Source organism: Hemitrygon akajei, chromosome 16 (genome assembly GCF_048418815.1).
Source record: "Hemitrygon akajei chromosome 16, sHemAka1.3, whole genome shotgun sequence".
Classification (NCBI taxonomy): domain Eukaryota; kingdom Metazoa; phylum Chordata; class Chondrichthyes; order Myliobatiformes; family Dasyatidae; genus Hemitrygon; species Hemitrygon akajei.
In genome coordinates, this window is record NC_133139.1 from 82,204,325 (window position 1) to 82,226,957 (window position 22,633).

The 22,633-nt window shown below is 48.5% G+C and overlaps 1 protein-coding gene across 5 annotated transcripts; it reads left to right on the forward strand.

Moving 5' to 3' along the window:
* Nucleotides 1–17,314: 17,314 nt before the first annotated feature.
* On the forward strand, nucleotides 17,315–21,783 carry rln3a (relaxin 3a). 5 transcript variants are annotated; one of them, XM_073069558.1, is made up of 4 exons: nucleotides 17,425–17,510; nucleotides 17,703–17,850; nucleotides 18,893–19,077; nucleotides 21,140–21,783. In XM_073069558.1, the coding sequence occupies exons 3-4, from the start codon at nucleotides 18,903–18,905 to the stop codon at nucleotides 21,412–21,414; spliced, it is 450 nt and encodes a 149-aa protein (XP_072925659.1). In that variant the 5' UTR covers nucleotides 17,425–17,510; nucleotides 17,703–17,850; nucleotides 18,893–18,902; the 3' UTR covers nucleotides 21,415–21,783. The 5 variants fall into 5 exon arrangements, with proteins under 5 accessions (XP_072925661.1, XP_072925660.1, XP_072925659.1 ...); XM_073069560.1 differs by lacking the exons at nucleotides 17,425–17,510; nucleotides 17,703–17,850 and adding an exon at nucleotides 17,315–17,408; XM_073069559.1 differs by lacking the exon at nucleotides 17,703–17,850 and having other exon boundaries at nucleotides 17,421–17,510.
* The last annotated feature ends 850 nt before the right edge of the window (nucleotides 21,784–22,633 follow it).

Below are 22,633 nucleotides of genomic sequence, written 5' to 3' on the forward strand. Positions count from 1 at the left end.
TCAGCTTGTAGCTCACTGCCTGTTCCCTCACTCACCATCTGTCAGCTCGTAGCTCACTGCCTGTTCCCTACTCACCATCTGTCAGCTCATAGCTCACTGCCTGTTCCCTCACTCACCATCTGTCAGCTCGTAACTCACTGCCTGTTCCCTCACTCACCATCTGTCAGCTTGTAGCTCACTGCCTGTTCCCTCACTCACCATCTGTCAGCTCGTAGCTCACTGCCTGTTCCCTCACTCACCATCTGTCAGCTCGTAACTCACTGCCTGCTTCCCTACTCACCATCTGTCAGCTCGTAGCTCACTGCCTGTTCCCCTACTCACCATCTGTCAGCTCGTAGCTCACTGCCTGTTCCCCCACTCACCATCTGTCAGCTTGTAGCTCACTGCCTGTTCCCTACTCACCATCTGTCAGCTTGTAGCTCACTGCCTGTTCCCCCACTCACCATCTGTCAGCTTGTAGCTCACTGCCTGTTCCCCCACTCACCATCTGTCAGCTCGTAGCTCACTGCCTGTTCCCCTACTCACCATCTGTCAGCTCGTAGCCCACTGCCTGTTCCCTACTCACCATCTGTCAGCTTTTAGCTCACTGCCTGTTCCCCTACTCATCATCTGTCAGCTTGTAGCTCACTGCCTGTTCCCTACTCACCATCTGTCAGCTCGTAACTCACTGCCTGTTCTCACTCACCATCTGTCAGCTCGTAACTCACTGCCTGTTCCCCCACTCACCATCTGTCAGCTCGTAGCTCACTGCCTGTTCCCCTACTCACCATCTGTCAGCTCGTAGCTCACTGCCTGTTCTCACTCACCATCTGTCAGCTTGTAGCTCACTGCCTGTTCCCTACTCACCATCTGTCAGCTTGTAGCTCACTGCCTGTTTCCCTACTCACCATCTGTCAGCTCGTAGCTCACTGCCTGTTCCCCTACTCACCATCTGTCAGCTCATAGCTTACTACCTGTTCCCTACTCACCATCTGTCAGCTCGTAGCTCACTGCCTGTTCCCTACTCACCATCTGTCAGCTCGTAGCTCACTGCCTGTTCTCACTCACCATCTGTCAGCTCGTAGCTCACTGCCTGTTCCCCAACTCACCGTCTGTCAGCTCGTAGCTCACTGCCTGTTCCCCCACTCACCATCTGTCAGCTTGTAGCTCACTGCCTGTTCCCTACTCACCATCTGTCAGCTCATAGCCCACTGCCTGTTCCCTCACTCACCATCTGTCAGCTCGTAGCTCACTGCCTATTCCCCCACTCACCATCTGTCAGCTCGTAGCTCACTGCCTGTTCCCCCACTCACCATCTGTCAGCTCATAGCTCACTGCCTGTTCCCCAACTCACCATTTGTCAGCTCGTAGCCCACTGCCTGTTCCCTCACTTACCATCTGTCAGCTTGTAGCTCACTGCCTGTTCCCCTACTCACCATCTGTCAGCTCATAGCTCACTGCCTTTTCCCTACTCACCATCTGTCAGCTCATAGCTCACTGCCTGTTCTCACTCACCATCTGTCAGCTCATAGCTCACTGCCTGTTCTCACTCATCATCTGTCAGCTCGTAGCTCACTGCCTGTTCTCACTCATCATCTGTCAGCTCATAGCTCACTGCCTGTTCTCACCCACCATCTGTCAGCTCGTAGCTCACTGCCTGTTCCCCCACTCACCATCTGTCAGCTCGTAGCCCACTGCCTGTTCCCTACTCACCATCTGTCAGCTCGTAGCTCACTGCCTGTTCTCACTCATCATCTGTCAGCTCATAGCTCACTGCCTGTTCCCTCACTCACCATCTGTCAGCTCGTAGCTCACTGCCTGTTCCCTACTCACCGTCTGTCAGCTCGTAGCTCACTGCCTGTTTCCCTACTCACCATCTGTCAGCTCGTAACTCACTGCCTGTTTCCCTACTCACCATCTGTCAGCTCGTAGCTCACTGCCTGTTCCCCCACTCACCATCTGTCAGCTTGTAGCTCACTGCCTGTTTCCCTACTCACCATCTGTCAGCTTGTAGCTCACTGCCTGTTCCCTCACTCACCATCTGTCAGCTCGTAGCTCACTGCCTGTTCCCCCACTCACCATCTGTCAGCTCGTAGCTCACTGCCTGTTCCCTACTCACCATCTGTCAGCTCGTAGCTCACTGCCTGTTCCCTACTCACCATCTGTCAGCTCATAGTTCACTGCCTGTTCCCCCACTCACCATCTGTCAGCTTGTAGCTCACAGTCTGTTTCCCTACTCACCATCTGTCAGCTTGTAGCTCACTGCCTGTTCCCTCACTCACCATCTGTCAGCTCGTAGCTCACTGCCTGTTCCCTACTCACCATCTGTCAGCTCATAGCTCACTGCCTGTTCCCTCACTCACCATCTGTCAGCTCGTAACTCACTGCCTGTTCCCTCACTCACCATCTGTCAGCTTGTAGCTCACTGCCTGTTCCCTCACTCACCATCTGTCAGCTCGTAGCTCACTGCCTGTTCCCTCACTCACCATCTGTCAGCTCGTAACTCACTGCCTGCTTCCCTACTCACCATCTGTCAGCTCGTAGCTCACTGCCTGTTCCCCTACTCACCATCTGTCAGCTCGTAGCTCACTGCCTGTTCCCCCACTCACCATCTGTCAGCTTGTAGCTCACTGCCTGTTCCCTACTCACCATCTGTCAGCTTGTAGCTCACTGCCTGTTCCCCCACTCACCATCTGTCAGCTTGTAGCTCACTGCCTGTTCCCCCACTCACCATCTGTCAGCTCGTAGCTCACTGCCTGTTCCCCTACTCACCATCTGTCAGCTCGTAGCCCACTGCCTGTTCCCTACTCACCATCTGTCAGCTTGTAGCTCACTGCCTGTTCCCCTACTCATCATCTGTCAGCTTGTAGCTCACTGCCTGTTCCCTACTCACCATCTGTCAGCTCGTAACTCACTGCCTGTTCTCACTCACCATCTGTCAGCTCGTAACTCACTGCCTGTTCCCCCACTCACCATCTGTCAGCTCGTAGCTCACTGCCTGTTCCCCTACTCACCATCTGTCAGCTCGTAGCTCACTGCCTGTTCTCACTCACCATCTGTCAGCTTGTAGCTCACTGCCTGTTCCCTACTCACCATCTGTCAGCTTGTAGCTCACTGCCTGTTTCCCTACTCACCATCTGTCAGCTCGTAGCTCACTGCCTGTTCCCCTACTCACCATCTGTCAGCTCATAGCTCACTACCTGTTCCCTACTCACCATCTGTCAGCTCGTAGCTCACTGCCTGTTCCCTACTCACCATCTGTCAGCTCGTAGCTCACTGCCTGTTCTCACTCACCATCTGTCAGCTCGTAGCTCACTGCCTGTTCCCCAACTCACCGTCTGTCAGCTCGTAGCTCACTGCCTGTTCCCCAACTCACCATCTGTCAGCTCGTAGCTCACTGCCTGTTCCCTACTCACCATCTGTCAGCTCGTAACTCACTGCCTGTTCTCACTCACCATCTGTCAGCTCGTAGCTCACTGCCTGTTCACTACTCACCATCTGTCAGCTCGTAGCTCACTGCCTGTTCCCTACTCACCGTCTGTCAGCTCGTAGCTCACTGCCTGTTCCCTACTCACCGTCTGTCAGCTCGTAACTCACTGCCTGTTCCCTACTCACCATCTGTCAGCTCATAGCTCACTGCCTGTTCCCCAACTCACCGTCTGTCAGCTCGTAGCTCACTGCCTGTTCCCTACTCACCATCTGTCAGCTCATAGCTCACTGCCTGTTCCCTACTCACCATCTGTCAGCTCGTAGCTCACTGCCTGTTCCCCTACTCACCATCTGTCAGCTCATAGCTCACTACCTGTTCCCTACTCACCATCTGTCAGCTCGTAGCTCACTGCATGTTCCCTCACTCACCATCTGTCAGCTCGTAGCTCACTGCCTGTTCCCTCACTCACCATCTGTCAGCTCGTAGCTCACTACCTGTTCTCACTCACCATCTGTCAGCTCGTAGCTCACTGCCTGTTCTCACTCATCATCTGTCAGCTCGTAGCTCACTGCCTGTTCCCTACTCACCATCTGTCAGCTCGTAACTCACTGCCTGTTCTCACTCACCATCTGTCAGCTCGTAACTCACTGCCTGTTCCCCCACTCACCATCTGTCAGCTCGTAGCTCACTGCCTGTTCCCCCACTCACCATCTGTCAGCTCGTAGCTCACTGCCTGTTCCCTCACTCACCATCTGTCAGCTCATAGCCCACTGCCTGTTCCCTACTCACCATCTGTCAGCTCGTAACTCACTGCCTGTTCTCACTCACCATCTGTCAGCTCGTAGCTCAATGCCTGTTCCCCAACTCACCGTCTGTCAGCTTGTAGCTCACTGCCTGTTCCCTACTCACCATCTGTCAGCTCATAGCTCACTGCCTGTTCCCTACTCACCATCTGTCAGCTCGTAGCTCACTGCCTGTTCCCCTACTCACCATCTGTCAGCTCATAGCTCACTACCTGTTCCCTACTCACCATCTGTCAGCTCGTAGCTCACTGCCTGTTCCCTCACTCACCATCTGTCAGCTCGTAGCTCACTGCCTGTTCCCTCACTCACCATCTGTCAGCTCGTAGCTCACTACCTGTTCTCACTCACCATCTGTCAGCTCGTAGCTCACTGCCTGTTTCCCTACTCACCATCTGTCAGCTTGTAGCTCACTGCCTGTTCCCTCACTCACCATCTGTCAGCTCGTAGCTCACTGCCTGTTCCCCCACTCACCATCTGTCAGCTCGTAGCTCACTGCCTGTTCCCTACTCACCATCTGTCAGCTCGTAGCTCACTGCCTGTTCCCTACTCACCATCTGTCAGCTCATAGTTCACTGCCTGTTCCCCCACTCACCATCTGTCAGCTTGTAGCTCACAGCCTGTTTCCCTACTCACCATCTGTCAGCTTGTAGCTCACTGCCTGTTCCCTCACTCACCATCTGTCAGCTCGTAGCTCACTGCCTGTTCCCTACTCACCATCTGTCAGCTCATAGCTCACTGCCTGTTCGCTCACTCACCATCTGTCAGCTCGTAACTCACTGCCTGTTCCCTCACTCACCATCTGTCAGCTTGTAGCTCACTGCCTGTTCCCTCACTCACCTTCTGTCAGCTCGTAGCTCACTGCCTGTTCCCTCACTCACCATCTGTCAGCTCGTAACTCACTGCCTGCTTCCCTACTCACCATCTGTCAGCTCGTAGCTCACTGCCTGTTCCCCTACTCACCATCTGTCAGCTCGTAGCTCACTGCCTGTTCCCCCACTCACCATCTGTCAGCTTGTAGCTCACTGCCTGTTCCCTACTCACCATCTGTCAGCTTGTAGCTCACTGCCTGTTCCCCCACTCACCATCTGTCAGCTTGTAGCTCACTGCCTGTTCCCCCACTCACCATCTGTCAGCTCGTAGCTCACTGCCTGTTCCCCTACTCACCATCTGTCAGCTCGTAGCCCACTGCCTGTTCCCTACTCACCATCTGTCAGCTTGTAGCTCACTGCCTGTTCCCCTACTCATCATCTGTCAGCTTGTAGCTCACTGCCTGTTCCCTACTCACCATCTGTCAGCTCGTAACTCACTGCCTGTTCTCACTCACCATCTGTCAGCTCGTAACTCACTGCCTGTTCCCCCACTCACCATCTGTCAGCTCGTAGCTCACTGCCTGTTCCCCTACTCACCATCTGTCAGCTCGTAGCTCACTGCCTGTTCTCACTCACCATCTGTCAGCTTGTAGCTCACTGCCTGTTCCCTACTCACCATCTGTCAGCTTGTAGCTCACTGCCTGTTTCCCTACTCACCATCTGTCAGCTCGTAGCTCACTGCCTGTTCCCCTACTCACCATCTGTCAGCTCATAGCTCACTACCTGTTCCCTACTCACCATCTGTCAGCTCGTAGCTCACTGCCTGTTCCCTACTCACCATCTGTCAGCTCGTAGCTCACTGCCTGTTCTCACTCACCATCTGTCAGCTCGTAGCTCACTGCCTGTTCCCCAACTCACCGTCTGTCAGCTCGTAGCTCACTGCCTGTTCCCCAACTCACCATCTGTCAGCTCGTAGCTCACTGCCTGTTCCCTACTCACCATCTGTCAGCTCGTAACTCACTGCCTGTTCTCACTCACCATCTGTCAGCTCGTAGCTCACTGCCTGTTCACTACTCACCATCTGTCAGCTCGTAGCTCACTGCCTGTTCCCTACTCACCGTCTGTCAGCTCGTAGCTCACTGCCTGTTCCCTACTCACCGTCTGTCAGCTCGTAACTCACTGCCTGTTCCCTACTCACCATCTGTCAGCTCATAGCTCACTGCCTGTTCCCCAACTCACCGTCTGTCAGCTCGTAGCTCACTGCCTGTTCCCTACTCACCATCTGTCAGCTCATAGCTCACTGCCTGTTCCCTACTCACCATCTGTCAGCTCGTAGCTCACTGCCTGTTCCCCTACTCACCATCTGTCAGCTCATAGCTCACTACCTGTTCCCTACTCACCATCTGTCAGCTCGTAGCTCACTGCATGTTCCCTCACTCACCATCTGTCAGCTCGTAGCTCACTGCCTGTTCCCTCACTCACCATCTGTCAGCTCGTAGCTCACTACCTGTTCTCACTCACCATCTGTCAGCTCGTAGCTCACTGCCTGTTCTCACTCATCATCTGTCAGCTCGTAGCTCACTGCCTGTTCCCTACTCACCATCTGTCAGCTCGTAACTCACTGCCTGTTCTCACTCACCATCTGTCAGCTCGTAACTCACTGCCTGTTCCCCCACTCACCATCTGTCAGCTCGTAGCTCACTGCCTGTTCCCCCACTCACCATCTGTCAGCTCGTAGCTCACTGCCTGTTCCCTCACTCACCATCTGTCAGCTCATAGCCCACTGCCTGTTCCCTACTCACCATCTGTCAGCTCGTAACTCACTGCCTGTTCTCACTCACCATCTGTCAGCTCGTAGCTCAATGCCTGTTCCCCAACTCACCGTCTGTCAGCTTGTAGCTCACTGCCTGTTCCCTACTCACCATCTGTCAGCTCATAGCTCACTGCCTGTTCCCTACTCACCATCTGTCAGCTCGTAGCTCACTGCCTGTTCCCCTACTCACCATCTGTCAGCTCATAGCTCACTACCTGTTCCCTACTCACCATCTGTCAGCTCGTAGCTCACTGCCTGTTCCCTCACTCACCATCTGTCAGCTCGTAGCTCACTGCCTGTTCCCTCACTCACCATCTGTCAGCTCGTAGCTCACTACCTGTTCTCACTCACCATCTGTCAGCTCGTAGCTCACTGCCTGTTTCCCTACTCACCATCTGTCAGCTTGTAGCTCACTGCCTGTTCCCTCACTCACCATCTGTCAGCTCGTAGCTCACTGCCTGTTCCCCCACTCACCATCTGTCAGCTCGTAGCTCACTGCCTGTTCCCTACTCACCATCTGTCAGCTCGTAGCTCACTGCCTGTTCCCTACTCACCATCTGTCAGCTCATAGTTCACTGCCTGTTCCCCCACTCACCATCTGTCAGCTTGTAGCTCACAGCCTGTTTCCCTACTCACCATCTGTCAGCTTGTAGCTCACTGCCTGTTCCCTCACTCACCATCTGTCAGCTCGTAGCTCACTGCCTGTTCCCTACTCACCATCTGTCAGCTCATAGCTCACTGCCTGTTCGCTCACTCACCATCTGTCAGCTCGTAACTCACTGCCTGTTCCCTCACTCACCATCTGTCAGCTTGTAGCTCACTGCCTGTTCCCTCACTCACCTTCTGTCAGCTCGTAGCTCACTGCCTGTTCCCTCACTCACCATCTGTCAGCTCGTAACTCACTGCCTGCTTCCCTACTCACCATCTGTCAGCTCGTAGCTCACTGCCTGTTCCCCTACTCACCATCTGTCAGCTCGTAGCTCACTGCCTGTTCCCCCACTCACCATCTGTCAGCTTGTAGCTCACTGCCTGTTCCCTACTCACCATCTGTCAGCTTGTAGCTCACTGCCTGTTCCCCCACTCACCATCTGTCAGCTTGTAGCTCACTGCCTGTTCCCCCACTCACCATCTGTCAGCTCGTAGCTCACTGCCTGTTCCCCTACTCACCATCTGTCAGCTCGTAGCCCACTGCCTGTTCCCTACTCACCATCTGTCAGCTTGTAGCTCACTGCCTGTTCCCCTACTCATCATCTGTCAGCTTGTAGCTCACTGCCTGTTCCCTACTCACCATCTGTCAGCTCGTAACTCACTGCCTGTTCTCACTCACCATCTGTCAGCTCGTAACTCACTGCCTGTTCCCCCACTCACCATCTGTCAGCTCGTAGCTCACTGCCTGTTCCCCTACTCACCATCTGTCAGCTCGTAGCTCACTGCCTGTTCTCACTCACCATCTGTCAGCTTGTAGCTCACTGCCTGTTCCCTACTCACCATCTGTCAGCTTGTAGCTCACTGCCTGTTTCCCTACTCACCATCTGTCAGCTCGTAGCTCACTGCCTGTTCCCCTACTCACCATCTGTCAGCTCATAGCTCACTACCTGTTCCCTACTCACCATCTGTCAGCTCGTAGCTCACTGCCTGTTCCCTACTCACCATCTGTCAGCTCGTAGCTCACTGCCTGTTCTCACTCACCATCTGTCAGCTCGTAGCTCACTGCCTGTTCCCCAACTCACCGTCTGTCAGCTCGTAGCTCACTGCCTGTTCCCCAACTCACCATCTGACAGCTCGTAGCTCACTGCCTGTTCCCTACTCACCATCTGTCAGCTCGTAACTCACTGCCTGTTCTCACTCACCATCTGTCAGCTCGTAGCTCACTGCCTGTTCACTACTCACCATCTGTCAGCTCGTAGCTCACTGCCTGTTCCCTACTCACCGTCTGTCAGCTCGTAGCTCACTGCCTGTTCCCTACTCACCGTCTGTCAGCTCGTAACTCACTGCCTGTTCCCTACTCACCATCTGTCAGCTCATAGCTCACTGCCTGTTCCCCAACTCACCGTCTGTCAGCTCGTAGCTCACTGCCTGTTCCCTACTCACCATCTGTCAGCTCATAGCTCACTGCCTGTTCCCTACTCACCATCTGTCAGCTCGTAGCTCACTGCCTGTTCCCCTACTCACCATCTGTCAGCTCATAGCTCACTACCTGTTCCCTACTCACCATCTGTCAGCTCGTAGCTCACTGCCTGTTCCCTCACTCACCATCTGTCAGCTCGTAGCTCACTGCCTGTTCCCTCACTCACCATCTGTCAGCTCGTAGCTCACTGCCTGTTCTCACTCATCATCTGTCAGCTCGTAGCTCACTGCCTGTTCCCTACTCACCATCTGTCAGCTCGTAACTCACTGCCTGTTCTCACTCACCATCTGTCAGCTCGTAACTCACTGCCTGTTCCCCCACTCACCATCTGTCAGCTCGTAGCTCACTGCCTGTTCCCCCACTCACCATCTGTCAGCTCGTAGCTCACTGCCTGTTCCCTCACTCACCATCTGTCAGCTCATAGCCCACTGCCTGTTCCCTACTCACCATCTGTCAGCTCGTAACTCACTGCCTGTTCTCACTCACCATCTGTCAGCTCGTAGCTCAATGCCTGTTCCCCAACTCACCGTCTGTCAGCTTGTAGCTCACTGCCTGTTCCCTACTCACCATCTGTCAGCTCATAGCTCACTGCCTGTTCCCTACTCACCATCTGTCAGCTCGTAGCTCACTGCCTGTTCCCCTACTCACCATCTGTCAGCTCATAGCTCACTACCTGTTCCCTACTCACCATCTGTCAGCTCGTAGCTCACTGCCTGTTCCCTCACTCACCATCTGTCAGCTCGTAGCTCACTGCCTGTTCCCTCACTCACCATCTGTCAGCTCGTAGCTCACTACCTGTTCTCACTCACCATCTGTCAGCTCGTAGCTCACTGCCTGTTCTCACTCATCATCTGTCAGCTCGTAGCTCACTGCCTGTTCCCTACTCACCATCTGTCAGCTCGTAACTCACTGCCTGTTCTCACTCACCATCTGTCAGCTCGTAACTCACTGCCTGTTCCCCCACTCACCATCTGTCAGCTCGTAGCTCACTGCCTGTTCCCCCACTCACCATCTGTCAGCTCGTAGCCCACTGCCTGTTCCCCTACTCACCATCTGTCAGCTTGTAGCTCACTGCTTGTTCCCCTACTCATCATCTGTCAGCTCGTAGCTCACTGCCTGTTCTCACTCACCATCTGTCAGCTCGTAACTCACTGCCTGTTCCCCCACTCACCATCTGTCAGCTCGTAGCCCACTGCCTGTTCCCCCACTCACCATCTGTCAGCTCGTAACTCACTGCCTGTTCCCTCACTCACCATCTGTCAGCTTGTAGCCCGCTGTTTGTCCCCTGTCAGTTACTCATTGTCTGATACAGCAATAGATCAAATGGAATCAGGTCCTTCTCTCCCCCTTGTCTATACCAAAGGGATGGCCTATCTCTGCCCCTATGTCTGAAGGTCCTATGCCCATCTAAGCCAGTCCTATTTGCCCATATTTCTCAAAGCCTTCCTTATCCAACACTAATGCAAGTGACTTTTAAATGTTGTTATTGTACCTGCCTCAGCCATTACCTCTGACGTTCATTCCATACATACACTACTCTCTGACCCCTTTTGAATCTTTCCTGTCAAATTAACCCATGCTCTCTAGTTTTTGATTCCCTTTACATGGGAAACATACTAACCTCCCTGAATCAGTCATTTGCTGCCAATTAGTAGCTCTCTGCCTGAATTCCTCCCACTGCCTGTCCCATCCCTCCCTACCCACTGCCCAACCCCCACTTACTGGCCATGCCCTGCTCCCTGCCCACTCCCCGCTCACTGCCCACCCCCCCACTCACTGGCCATCCCCCGCTCCCTGCCCACTCCCCGCTCACTGCCCACTCCCCGCTCCCTGCCCACTCCCCGCTCCCTGCCCATCCACCCACTCATTGCCCATCCACCTGCTCACTGCCCAACCCCCACTCGCTGCCCATCTCCACTCCCCGCCCACCCCCCCCGCTCGCTGCCCATGCACCCACTCACTGCCCATCCTCCACTCACATCCTCGCGCTGTGTTGGTCATTGGCGCAAGCAATGCATTTCACTGTATGTTTCAATGTACATATAATAAATAAAGCCAATCTTTAATCATTTAATCTTGTAGCACCAGAACCCTCACACCATCTTCTCTTCCTCCTGGTTCTGCTACCAGCATAACCACCTGAAGGGCAGGTAAGGCAGAAGAAAGTCTTCAGCCGATGAATACCTCATGAACATCCATTGACTACCCTAGCACCCTTTTTAACCTGGGTTCTTTCACCTTATCTGAAATGCATCCAAAACTCTTAACAGAACATTAAAGAGGAAAGGGTTCCTCCCTTGACAAAAGAATCCCTTTTCAACAAGTGAAAAATACAATGTCTGATTTCTTTCCGTCAAAAGACAGTGTTGCTGCAGATTCCGGTAAGCTGCTGGAAGCTTTCTGTATCCACAGAACATCATTGACCAAATCACAACAGTTCGTACTCACCATGTGAACCTGTATCAGGCTCTGGTGCTGGGTACTTAGCTTAGAAGGCAGCTCAAAGGCAATACTCACTGCACTAATTGGAGAATAGTAATAAATAAGCACCTCATCCTCAACCAGCTCAAGTTCTGTTGAAGCTCAGGTCTTCTCACAGAACCAGTCAGATGCTTACCTCTTGTCAAAGCACCTAAGCAGACAAGAAACAGTCAAGATCATGAGCCAAGAGGTAATAAGGAGAAACTAGGGCAGCATGGTAGCGTAGTAGTTAGCACAAAACTTTACAGCACAGACGACACAGGTTCAATTCCCGCCGCTGCCTGTAAAGAATTTGTATCTTCTCCCTATGTCCGTGTTTTCCTCCGGGTGCTCCAGTTTCCCCCCCCCCCCCCCCACGGTCCAAAGACATCTTTGTAAATTGTCCTGTAATTAGCCTGTGTCTCAATAAAGAACTAGATAATTACATGAGGAAAAATGGGGTAGGAAGACATGTGGACACAACAGAGGGGAATATCAGCACTAACATGAACCAGTTGGGCTAAATAGCTTTATTATACTAAATAATATATGTGTGCAACGATTGCATATATTAGAGTTGGCAGATAACGAGATCTCTGGTAGAATAGTAGTTATCAGTTTGACACATACAAATTGACGGGAATTCATTCACAGGAAAAGGCTTTCATCACAAATCGTTCCTCAGTGTTTTGTCTTAGATCAATTGCTGAGTCTGCCTTCGTCATAATAGATGTAGCAATTCATTGATGAGATGACTCAGTTCAAAAAATCCATACTGAGATTCATCTGCAAGCTTACGTTACCCAAACTTATATTGCCTCACTCATAGTTGCTCCTTCTCTCTCTGCCACTTTCCCGTCCTTCTCCTCTCTCAAAGGGGCGATGCGGAATATGCTTGACACCAAGATGGAAAGAGAGGTATCAACCCAGGTAGGTTTTAAGGAACATCTTAAAGGAGGTGGAGGGCAGAGGTTTAGGAAGTGAGGTTCTGAGTTTAGGACTTTACCGCTGAAGGCATGGCCTTAAGTGGTAGTACAATTAAATTCCAAAGTGATCAAGTCTTCAGAACTAGAGAGATGCAGAGATTGCATAAGGATATGAGAGTGGTGAGTGAATGGAATGGGCTGCCAACGACGGTGGTGGAGGCGGATACGACAGGGTCTTTTAAGAGACTCCTGGCTAAGTACATGGAGCTTAGAAAAATAGAAGGTTATGGGTAACCCTAGGTAATTTCTAAAGTAAGCACATGTTCAGCACAGTGTTGTGGGCCAAAGGGCCTGTATGGTGCTGTAGTTTTTCTATGTTTCTATGATATTATGGATAGGGTTGTAAAGAAAACTTCTGGCACATTGCTCTTCGGAAATCAAAGTAATTAGTACAGGAGATGGGATGTTGAAGCTGTATAGATATGGGTGAGGCCTAATTTGGAGCATTGTTGCAGTTTTGGTCATTTACCTACAGGAAAGCTGTAAACAAGATTGAAATTTACAAGGATGTTGCAGGGTCTGGAGGGAAGATTGAATAGGTTAGGACTTTGTTCCTTGGAACATAAAATATTGTGAAAAGATTTGAAAGAAGTATTAAAATTATGAGGGGTATAGATAGGGTAAATGCAGGGAGGCTTTTTTTTTCACTGTTGGGTGGGACTACAACCAGAGGTCATGGGTTAAGGGTGAAAAGTTTAAGGACATGAGTGAGCATGTGGAATGAGCTGCCAGCACAATTGGTGCAGGCAAGCTCGATTTCAATGTTTGAGAGAAGTTTGGATAGGTACATGGATGGTTGGGGGATTGACGGTTATGGTCCCGGTGCAGGTCGATGGGAATAGGCAATTTGACATGGACTAGATAGGCCAAAGGGCCTGTTTCTGTGCTGTACTTTTCTATGACTCTATGACATAGGGTAGAAAATTATAGAGGCAGTCAGGGATTATTTGGCACTCAAAAAGAGGGCAAGAATATGAAAACTGAGGACAAGGAGCCAATGTAGATCCGTGAGCACAGTGGTAACAGATGAATCTGGCTAATGTGACATAAGACAAGGGCCACAGCATTTCAGATGATGTTTAACAGAGAACAGAGTGATAGAGGCAAATCAGCAGTACACCTGAACGTTCAAGTCTTGAGGCAACGGAAGGTCTTGATGAAGGTTTTCTCAGAAGAATAAATGAGGCCAATTCAGAGCCAGACATTGTTACTGATAGGTCATTTTCTGATTGCATCAACCACTTATGCAGTTTGTGTACATTTATGATACTAAGGGATTCTGAAAACGATCTGTTAGAAAACAGGGTATCTAAAATCAAACCTGAGAAAGTTGTCAGTACCGGCTGCAGAGGGAGAAAAAGACTTAGCATTTCATGTCCATGACCCATCATCACTGAGTAATTGTGCAAGTCAACCTGTGTGTGTTAGAATGAACAGGTAGGCAGCCCTCTCATTTCAGATAAGAAATTGTGGGTTAGAGAGCTAACAATCTAAATTAACAAGATATTACATGACTGAGGAAGTGCTGCACTGTCCAAGGAGCAGTACTGAGATATGGTATACTGTTTCAGAGGGAACACTGAGGGAATGCTGCATTGCCTATGTGTCCGTCCTGATGGAAAACACAATCTGAATCAGCGGGCATGAAATTTGGTAACTTTACGGCAGCAGTACAATGCAATACATGATAAATAAATATAGGGAAAAAAACTGAGGTATGTCAAGTATATATACTGTACATTAAATAGTTAAGTTAAAGTAAGTAGTGCAAAATTAGATATAAAAAAGTAGTGAGATGATGTTCATGGATTCAACATCCATTTAGAAATCAGATGGCAGAGGGGAAAAAGCTGTTTCTGAATCACTGAGTGTATTTTAGGCTTCTGCACCTCCTTCCCAGTGGTAACAGTGTGAAGTGGGCATGTCCTGGTGGTGGGGATTCTTAATGTTAGATGAGCAGCATTAACGGGACTGTGCAAACTGTCGGGACAGTACCGTGACAGTACCATCATATTGGAGGGGGAGCACTGAGGGAGCAGTATACATTTGAAAGAAAGGTACTAAGAAAGTGAACAGTGGAAGTGACAGGATGGAGGGAGCATTAATGGCTGACGGTATCCTGTAAACCATAAAATTTGTTTAGAGGATGTGGATTTTATTGCTCCAGAATAAAAACATGGTTTCTTAAGGTTGTTGTGGCTGCAGTGGTAATAGGGGCAAGCTCCCACTGCCTACTAAATGCTCCCAATAACATGCGCCTCAAATAGCCTCTGACAACCAAGTCCAGCTATTGGCCTTCACACATGGCTTAGCTACCAAGCCCGGCCGAATCACTTCTGACAAGAGGCAAAGACCGGTTACTGGCGCCTTAAAACCAGTTACTTTGGGTAGATGGGGCTCATCAGCAATGGTTGGCAGCTCATCTAGGAGAAGGAAAACTCTGATCTCAAACCTCCGCTGCCTTGTGGCTATGCTCATTCATGAGGGAGGCTTCGGGAGTAAACCCCAAGGGAAAAAGCCAGAGCTGGAGTCCGTAAGGCAGTCCTACATTGAGTTTAATGCTGGCTGGCAGCTCCTGCAACGCTGTGGGTAGCAAACTGTATCGGACTCTGCCGTTCCTTTGGGCTCATCAGATGTGTGGATGGGGGAGCTAGCTACATGAGCAACAGCTTGCTCTCCACATTGTACTGTCGAGGCTTGGATATAGACAGCTAGACATAAAATCCAGAGTCAACCCTGACCAACGGATCCTCACAGAATAAAACATACAGAAAACATCCAGCAGGTTAGTCAGCATTTGTGCAGAGAGAAACTTAGTTAATATTTCAAACTGATGATGATGGGCTCTCTCTGTTGGAGCATATTCTGGAGTTATGGTATATAACAACTATTAATTTCAACAGCAACCAGTCTTTAGATCTGAATGTGGACTACAGATTGAAGTTAAATGCAGCTCTGAACAATGGTCTTCCTGGAGCTGCAGCTGGGGTTCATTGCAAACCAGGAAACACCATTCACTTGAGATGTCTGCATATGCATGAATGCAACTAGAGAGACAATGCCGAGCAACATTCAATCTAGAGTGTCTGAAGTGCTGGTGTGAAGATTTAGGTGTTTGAAAATTATTTGCAACTTAAATGAAGCTTTGTCAACCCAAAGTATTGAAGTAAATGTTGTCATTGTAACCAGTGAAACTGTATTGAGTTACCATTACTCTTAAGGGCATAAAAATGTGATGTGAGTTTAGCAGGCCTCTTCTACAAAGTTGGCTGCTTGTGTGCTGAATAAAGACTTCTATATTCACCAGCTTCAGTGCCTCCATGTGAGTTCATTCACAATCACAACAGTCACAAACTGTTAAGACTGGTTATCTGACTCCACTGAGCTCAGTATAAAGTCCTGAACACTGTACCGTGCTAAATTGGAAGCTGAGTTGTTATTCCTTGAAATTATGTTGAGCTTCACTGTAACAGTGTAGGCGGCAGAGCAGGTAGCTCAGAGTGACAGGGTGATGGAGTCAGAGCTACTTCATTGCTCTCGCCAACTCTTCCCCTTCCCTCCAACTTAGAACATATTTGATGGAGCGTAGTTCTGCTGGAAGGTCATTGTTCCAAAGTATTAGCTCACTTTCTCTCTCTGCAGATGCTGTATAGTTTCTGCAGTTCCTATCTCCAGACTTCCAGCATCTATAGTGTTTTGCTATTTCTCTGTTGCCTCTGAATTTTATGATCTGCAGATCAATACAGAGTCAATTCCACTGTTTTAGGTGTAGTACGGACTAGCTGAGGACAGCAAGTCTCCTTAGCGAATAGGCATGACTAATTCCAATGAACTGGTTGTGCTCTGAACCATCACTGTTACTGACACTTTAGTGCAATTAAATCATCCAGCTTCCTTGGTGGGAATGAGCTGTCATCTCCGGATAGAAGCGTAGCCTTCTGGCAGGCCATGGAAACCCAAGTTCAAAGTTCAAAGTATGTATACCATATACAACTTTGAGATTCATCTCTTTACAGACAGCCACAAAACAAAGAAACCCAATAAAACCCATTTTTAAAAAGATAATCAAACACCCAAAGTGCATAAGGAAAACAAATCATGCAAACAATAAAAGTAAGCAAATAGCATTCAGAACTGAAGTTCACAAAAGTGAGTCAAAAAGACACAAAACCAGTCACAGCTGATCCAGAGGCCTACCTGCTGCAGGCCACAGCCTTAGTTCAGTGCAGAGATGAGTAAACCTTGCGAGCAGCTTGCTGAACACTGGCCCACCCTTTGCTTCCAGCCCCGACGCCCTGACCTTTTCAATCTAACCCGGAGCTTAAATCAGGTCGTACCTCGCTCTTGGACCTGGGCACTGCCATATCTCTTTTTGAATATCTGCAGTTACACAGCTGCCTCCAGAGCTCCCGGGATACTGACCTCAGGTGGTGACTGTGTGGAGGGTTCACAATTGCTCTAAAACTCTGTAAGAGCACACAGTATTCTGTATTTAGGGTATAGGGCAAATATTAATTTCAGCAGCAACCAGGTTTGAATGTGGATTGTAGATTGAATTTAAAATGCAACTCTGGACAAAAGCCTCCCTGGAGCTGCAGATTGTGGCTGATTATAAACCAGAAAATACCCATTCATTTGATGTCTACATAAGCGTGAATCCAGACAGACATTAACATTCATTTTGGGTGTCTGGCGTGGGTGTGAAAAAGGATGTGTTTGAAAACAATATGTAAGTCAAAGGAAGTATTTTAGATACATTGTAACTATAGAATTGTCCTGGTGTTACCTTTGATCTTTAGCATATAAAAATGTTGTGTAATATTGGGTCAAGGAGGCTCCTTCCTCCAAAAGTGTCTCAATATGAAGCCTGCTGCTTATTTTTGTTGAATAAAACATTTCTATATCCTCTAGCTTCCGGTGACTTTGTTCACATTACAACAACTGGATAAGCTTTCTTAAAGTACTCTGGTTTCCTCCTGCGTAGGAAAATATGTTAATTGGTCAGTATTGCTCCTAGTGTGTATATTTGTGGAACAATCTGGGGGTGGGGGGTTGGTAGGTTCATCAGAAAATTAAAACAATGGGATTCTTGTAAGACTAAGGTAAATAAGTGGTCAGGGTGGACTGGGTCTGACAAAGTACCTGCTTCCGTGCTGTTTAAAAATAAAACAAAAGGGCAGCGCAGTAGCACAGAGTGAGAGTCTGAGTTTGGGAAGCCCGAGTGTCGGGTACTGAGATGAGGGCAGGGCTGGTTTTGCTCATTCTCCTGCGACTGTTTATTCCTTCCTCCGCAGTGCTGAGGCTGTGAACTGATCAGGCTGCTATGCATTTCTGTCCTGCTGGTGTATGAACTTCGGGACTGGATCTGGGAGTTGCTCCGGGAGTGGATCTGGGACTCGGCCTGGTTCAGATGCTGTTGGGCTTGCTTCTATTGTTTGCATGGTGTGTGCTTTTTTATTTCTCTCTCTTCCTCTACACACTGGTTTTTGGTCTTTTTAAAAATTGGGTTATTCGGGTTTCTTGCTTTGTGGCTGCCCGTAAGCAGAAAACTTTCAAGGTGTATAATTTATACATTCTTTTATTATAATTGTGCTTTGAATCTTCAGATCTTCGGTGTTGACCATGTGGAGTTTGCACATTCTTACTCTGGTCACATGGGTTTCTCTGCTTGCTCTGGAATCCCAAGACATGTGGGGCTAGCGGACTGAAAGTTGCCCCACAGTGTGTAGATTAGTGGTAGAATAAGATGGGACAAGATAGAGCAACTGATGAGCATGTGGGGAGAACTGGTAGAATGGGTGGTTGATTGTCAGTGGGATGACTGTGCTGTTTACTATGAGTCCATATAAATGTCAGTGTGTGGACTCCATTTAAGCAGGCAGGTCTTAAGGAGTATTTTAATCAGCCCAATAACAAACACTGGACTCTGTATTCCCCCACCCAATAATGGATTCTAGCCTCTGTATGAGGATGAAACTGAAGTTCCCTCAACCACTCACCTCACATGCAATGACTATTCTTTGGCAGAAAATGTGAGCAGGAGATTAGTAAACAAAAGGAAGAAGATGCAGAGAAAGTTTTAAACAGAAACTTGCAATGAAATGTGTGAGGTGAGCTATGGGGATTGACAATTTTAACAACATATCTGCTTTAAAACATTCTGCTCTGTGCGTATTTGGTTGAGATGAATTTTTAAATTTCTTGTTTAATGTTACAAAGGAGACGTGTGCTTAGTATGAGGCACTAGAGTGTCAGTCTCCGCCTCATTCCCCAAGACCTTTACATTGCTCCTGACACCACTCATTAAACTATCAGTCTCCTGTCGTGTGTGGTGACTGCTCTATAATTATATCTCTTTATCAGATATAAACAAGGGTTTAAATAGAGCCAGCTCCAAGCAAAGAGAGCTCAGACGGAGTCTCAGACTTGTGCTCTCTCTTGCTCTTGTTGCTGACTCGCTCACTCTCTCTTGCTCTCTCCGCAGACGTCAGGCAATGCAGAAGTTCTGGTTCACTCTGGCCGTCTGGCTGCTCATGCCGGAGTCCCAGCTGGAGGCAGAAGCTCGGAATCCCGGTCTCGGTGTCAAACTCTGTGGGAGGGAGTTTATTCGGGCGGTCATCTTCACCTGTGGAGGCTCCAGATGGAAACGGACTGAGATAAACATGCCAGGTAAGAATTAGCATCCCATCTGTAATGTCTGCCTAGGGTTAAAGACCACATTTTGGAAGCCAGGTGCAAAACAGAAAGGTTAGATTGCTGGTAATAATAGGCTCCAGAAAATTACTGTTCCCTTTCAGTGTAACTTCTTCCCCTCGTCATCTAGGGGAAATTCATTGCACTGTGTGAGAAACAGAAATCCCAGTGGTGGGAGAGCAACCAAGAGAGACAGAATGATAACCAGCAAGAGTGTCACTGATAATCATTGTAACTACCTTTGACCATATTGTCTTGGACAGACAGCCCAAATTCCTCAGGATATGACAGACATGTCCTGTGTGACTGTGAATTCTGGTCTATTTATTCATTGAGATACAGCTTGGAACAGGCCCTTCTGAACCTTTGGGCTGTGCTGCCCAGCAACCTCTGATTTAACCCGAGGCGAGTCATGGGACAATTTACGGTGACCAATTAACCTACCAACCAGAACATCTTTTGGACTGTGGGAAGAACCACAGTACCTGGAGGAAACCCATGTGTTCACAGGGAGAATGTTCAAACTTCTTACAGGTAGCAATGGGGATTGAACCTAGGTCACTGGTACTATAAAACGTTAGCTAACCACTACGCTACCATGCCGCAAGCAGAACCTGTGCCGTCCTGTGTATTATTAGAGGAAGCAGGTGATAGTGATCTGTTTCCTGTGCTAATTTTCAAGAATTGGTAGGTTGAGCTAACAGGCTGAAGCTTTATACTATTTTCTGGGACAGGATGTAGTGAAGTCAGAGAAGCAACAGCATCCTTCATTGCTGGTAAAAACCACATGAGGATGTTCAGTTTCCAAATGTAATTAATTTGCTTACTGATAAAAAAAAGCATTGGTGTGAACTGATGTTATCTAATTTATCCCATGTCGCTGTCAGGCATTGCAACCTCAGTCAGCTCCTAAGGTAGTAACTCATTTGGCTGACACAGTTGCTGAAAGAGTCACATGGTAAATACTTCTTCATTTTTCACTATTTGGCTCATTGAGTCCATGACTAGATCACTGGGGCTGGGAGGCAGCAGCAGTATCCACTGCACCTCTGTGAATTGGTAGGTTGAGCTAAGAGGCTGAAGCTTTATACTATTTTGTGGGACAGGATGTAGTAAAGAGAAGTCAGAGAAGTCAAGGCACTGAACCATGAGGCAGTAGGAAGCTCTTCCCAAGGTCTGAGAATGATCATAGAAGTAGTTGAGACATAGAACAACCTAGATTTGAATAAGGAACAGAATAGAACGGGCAGAGTTCTACATAGCAGGCTTGTGATGCTCTGTGACTGAGACCATAAGATACAGGAGCATTTGGCCCATAGAGTCTATTCCACTGTTTCATCATGGCTGATCCATTTTCCCTCTCAGCACCAATCTTTTACCTTCTCCCTGTATCCCTTCATGCCCTGATTTAACAAGAATCTATCAACCTCAGCCTTAAATATACCCATTGACTTGGTCTCCACAGCTGCCTGTGACAATGGATTCCACAGATTCACCACTCTCTGGCTAAAGAAATTCTTCCTCATCCACATTCTAAAAAGACGCTCCTCTATTCTGAGGCCTCCGGTCTTTATAGAAAACATCCTCTCTATATCCACTCTATCAAAACCTTTCAACATTCAATAGGTTTTAATGAGGTCACCCCTCATTCTTCTGAATGCCATCAAATGCTCCTCAAATGATGAGCCTCTCAATCCTGGAATCGTTTTCAAGAACCTTCTTAGAAGCCTTTCCAATGTCAGCACATCCTTTCTTCTTATTCTTAGATAAGGGGCCCAAAACCGTAAACAATACTCCAAGTGAGGCCTCAGCAGTGCTTTATAAAACCTCAACATTATATTCCAGTCTTCTTGAAATGAATGCTAACATTGCATTTGCCTTCTTGTTCCTGTGTGATGGTGTTGATAGGCTGAATGGTCTCCCCCGTCCCTGTGTAACAGACTCAGGGGATGGATTTGCCTGCAGTTTGGCTTGCTGACATTGATTTCCTACTTGTTGTTTGCATTTATTGATGAGCGTGTTCTGGTCTCTCCTGCAGATATCACTGACCCCTTCTCCCACCTGCCACAGGCCATGGACGATGCCAGTCCCGACAGCTGGGACCTTGCCAACAAAGTCACCAACTATGAACCCGCTACCTGGAGATTCCTGATGGGATTTGGGGATGAGGACCGAAGCCGGAGGAGCATTTCCAATGATGTTCTGGAGGCTTTGAGGAGCACGGATAGGAAGGGGAGGGACGTAGTGGTGGCTCTGTCTAATGCTTGCTGTAAGTGGGGGTGCACCAAGAGTGAGATTAGTTCACTTTGCTAAGGTTTGTGCTCCACCATCGATTTCCCCACCACCTGCTCCCTAATACATAAAACCTAGAAAGTGGTTGGGTTCACACAGACACCTTGTAAGCAAAGATCCTGCTCCTGAACTCCGGACCACACAAAGACACACAGCATAACATGTGTGGCAGCCTATTGGAAAAATCAAAGCTCTTCAATTTATGTTTGAGAGACAGATGTTGCTAGAATGACAGATGTTGTTACGTTAAGTGCAGGGAATTCTCCCTTTGCAAGAGATTGTTCCTGTGGACTCTGTTGTCAAACACTCATTATGTATCTGTTATTCTTCACTGCAGAAACAAAATATATCTGCTGTACAGTTCCTTTTAATAAAAAATTACATTTGTCACTATAGACTGAAAAACAGTCTCAATGTTAATATAAGCATTAATAAGAAAATTGCGTATTACAATGTCAGAGTCAATAACACAGCACTACAGTCTCACAGACACTAACTGTAATAAGGGAATTTGTCCCATAGACACTGACTCTCACTGCATTACAGTCTCACAGTTACTGACTCTAACAGAGATACTGTCGCAAACGCACTAACTCTCTCTGCACTATAGTCCATGGACACCAACACTTACTGGGATTCACTCCCACATATATCAATTCTCACTGCAATGCAGTCACAGTGGTTGTCTCTCACTGGGGTACAACCTCACAGACACCATCTTTCACTGGGGTACAGTCCAACAGACACTAAATCTCACAGCACTACAGTGCCACAGACACCTACTGGGATTGAGTCCCAGACACGAACTCTCATTGTGATTTACTTCCACAGAGTCTAACTGGGATTCAGTTGCAAGGCAATGGCTTGAGGTGACACTGGGCAAAAAGGCACAGATGTTAAGTCCTGTATAGCACAGTCCCACACACTGCCTCTCATGAGATATAGTTCAAAGTCAAAATCAATTTCAAAGTTCAAAGTAAAATTTATTATCAGAGTACACATATGTCATAATTATTTTTCCTGTGGGCATCCACAGCAAATCTATAGAACAGTAACTATAAACAGGATCAATGAATCTGCAAGAGCATAGAAGACAACAAACTGTGCAAATACAAAAATAAATAAGTAACAATAAATGACGAATATGAAATCACAAGAAAGTATCATTAAAGTGAGATCATTGGGTATGGGAACATCTCAATAGACGAGTGTAGTTATCCTCCTTTGTTCAAGAACCTGA

What these genes read in the sequence shown, in the direction of transcription:
- rln3a (XM_073069556.1), top strand. An exon ending in GACTGAGATAAACATGCCAG is followed by an intron (nt 19,078 to 21,139) that starts GTAAGAATTAGC and finishes TCTCTCCTGCAG; the next exon opens with ATATCACTGACCCCTTCTCC.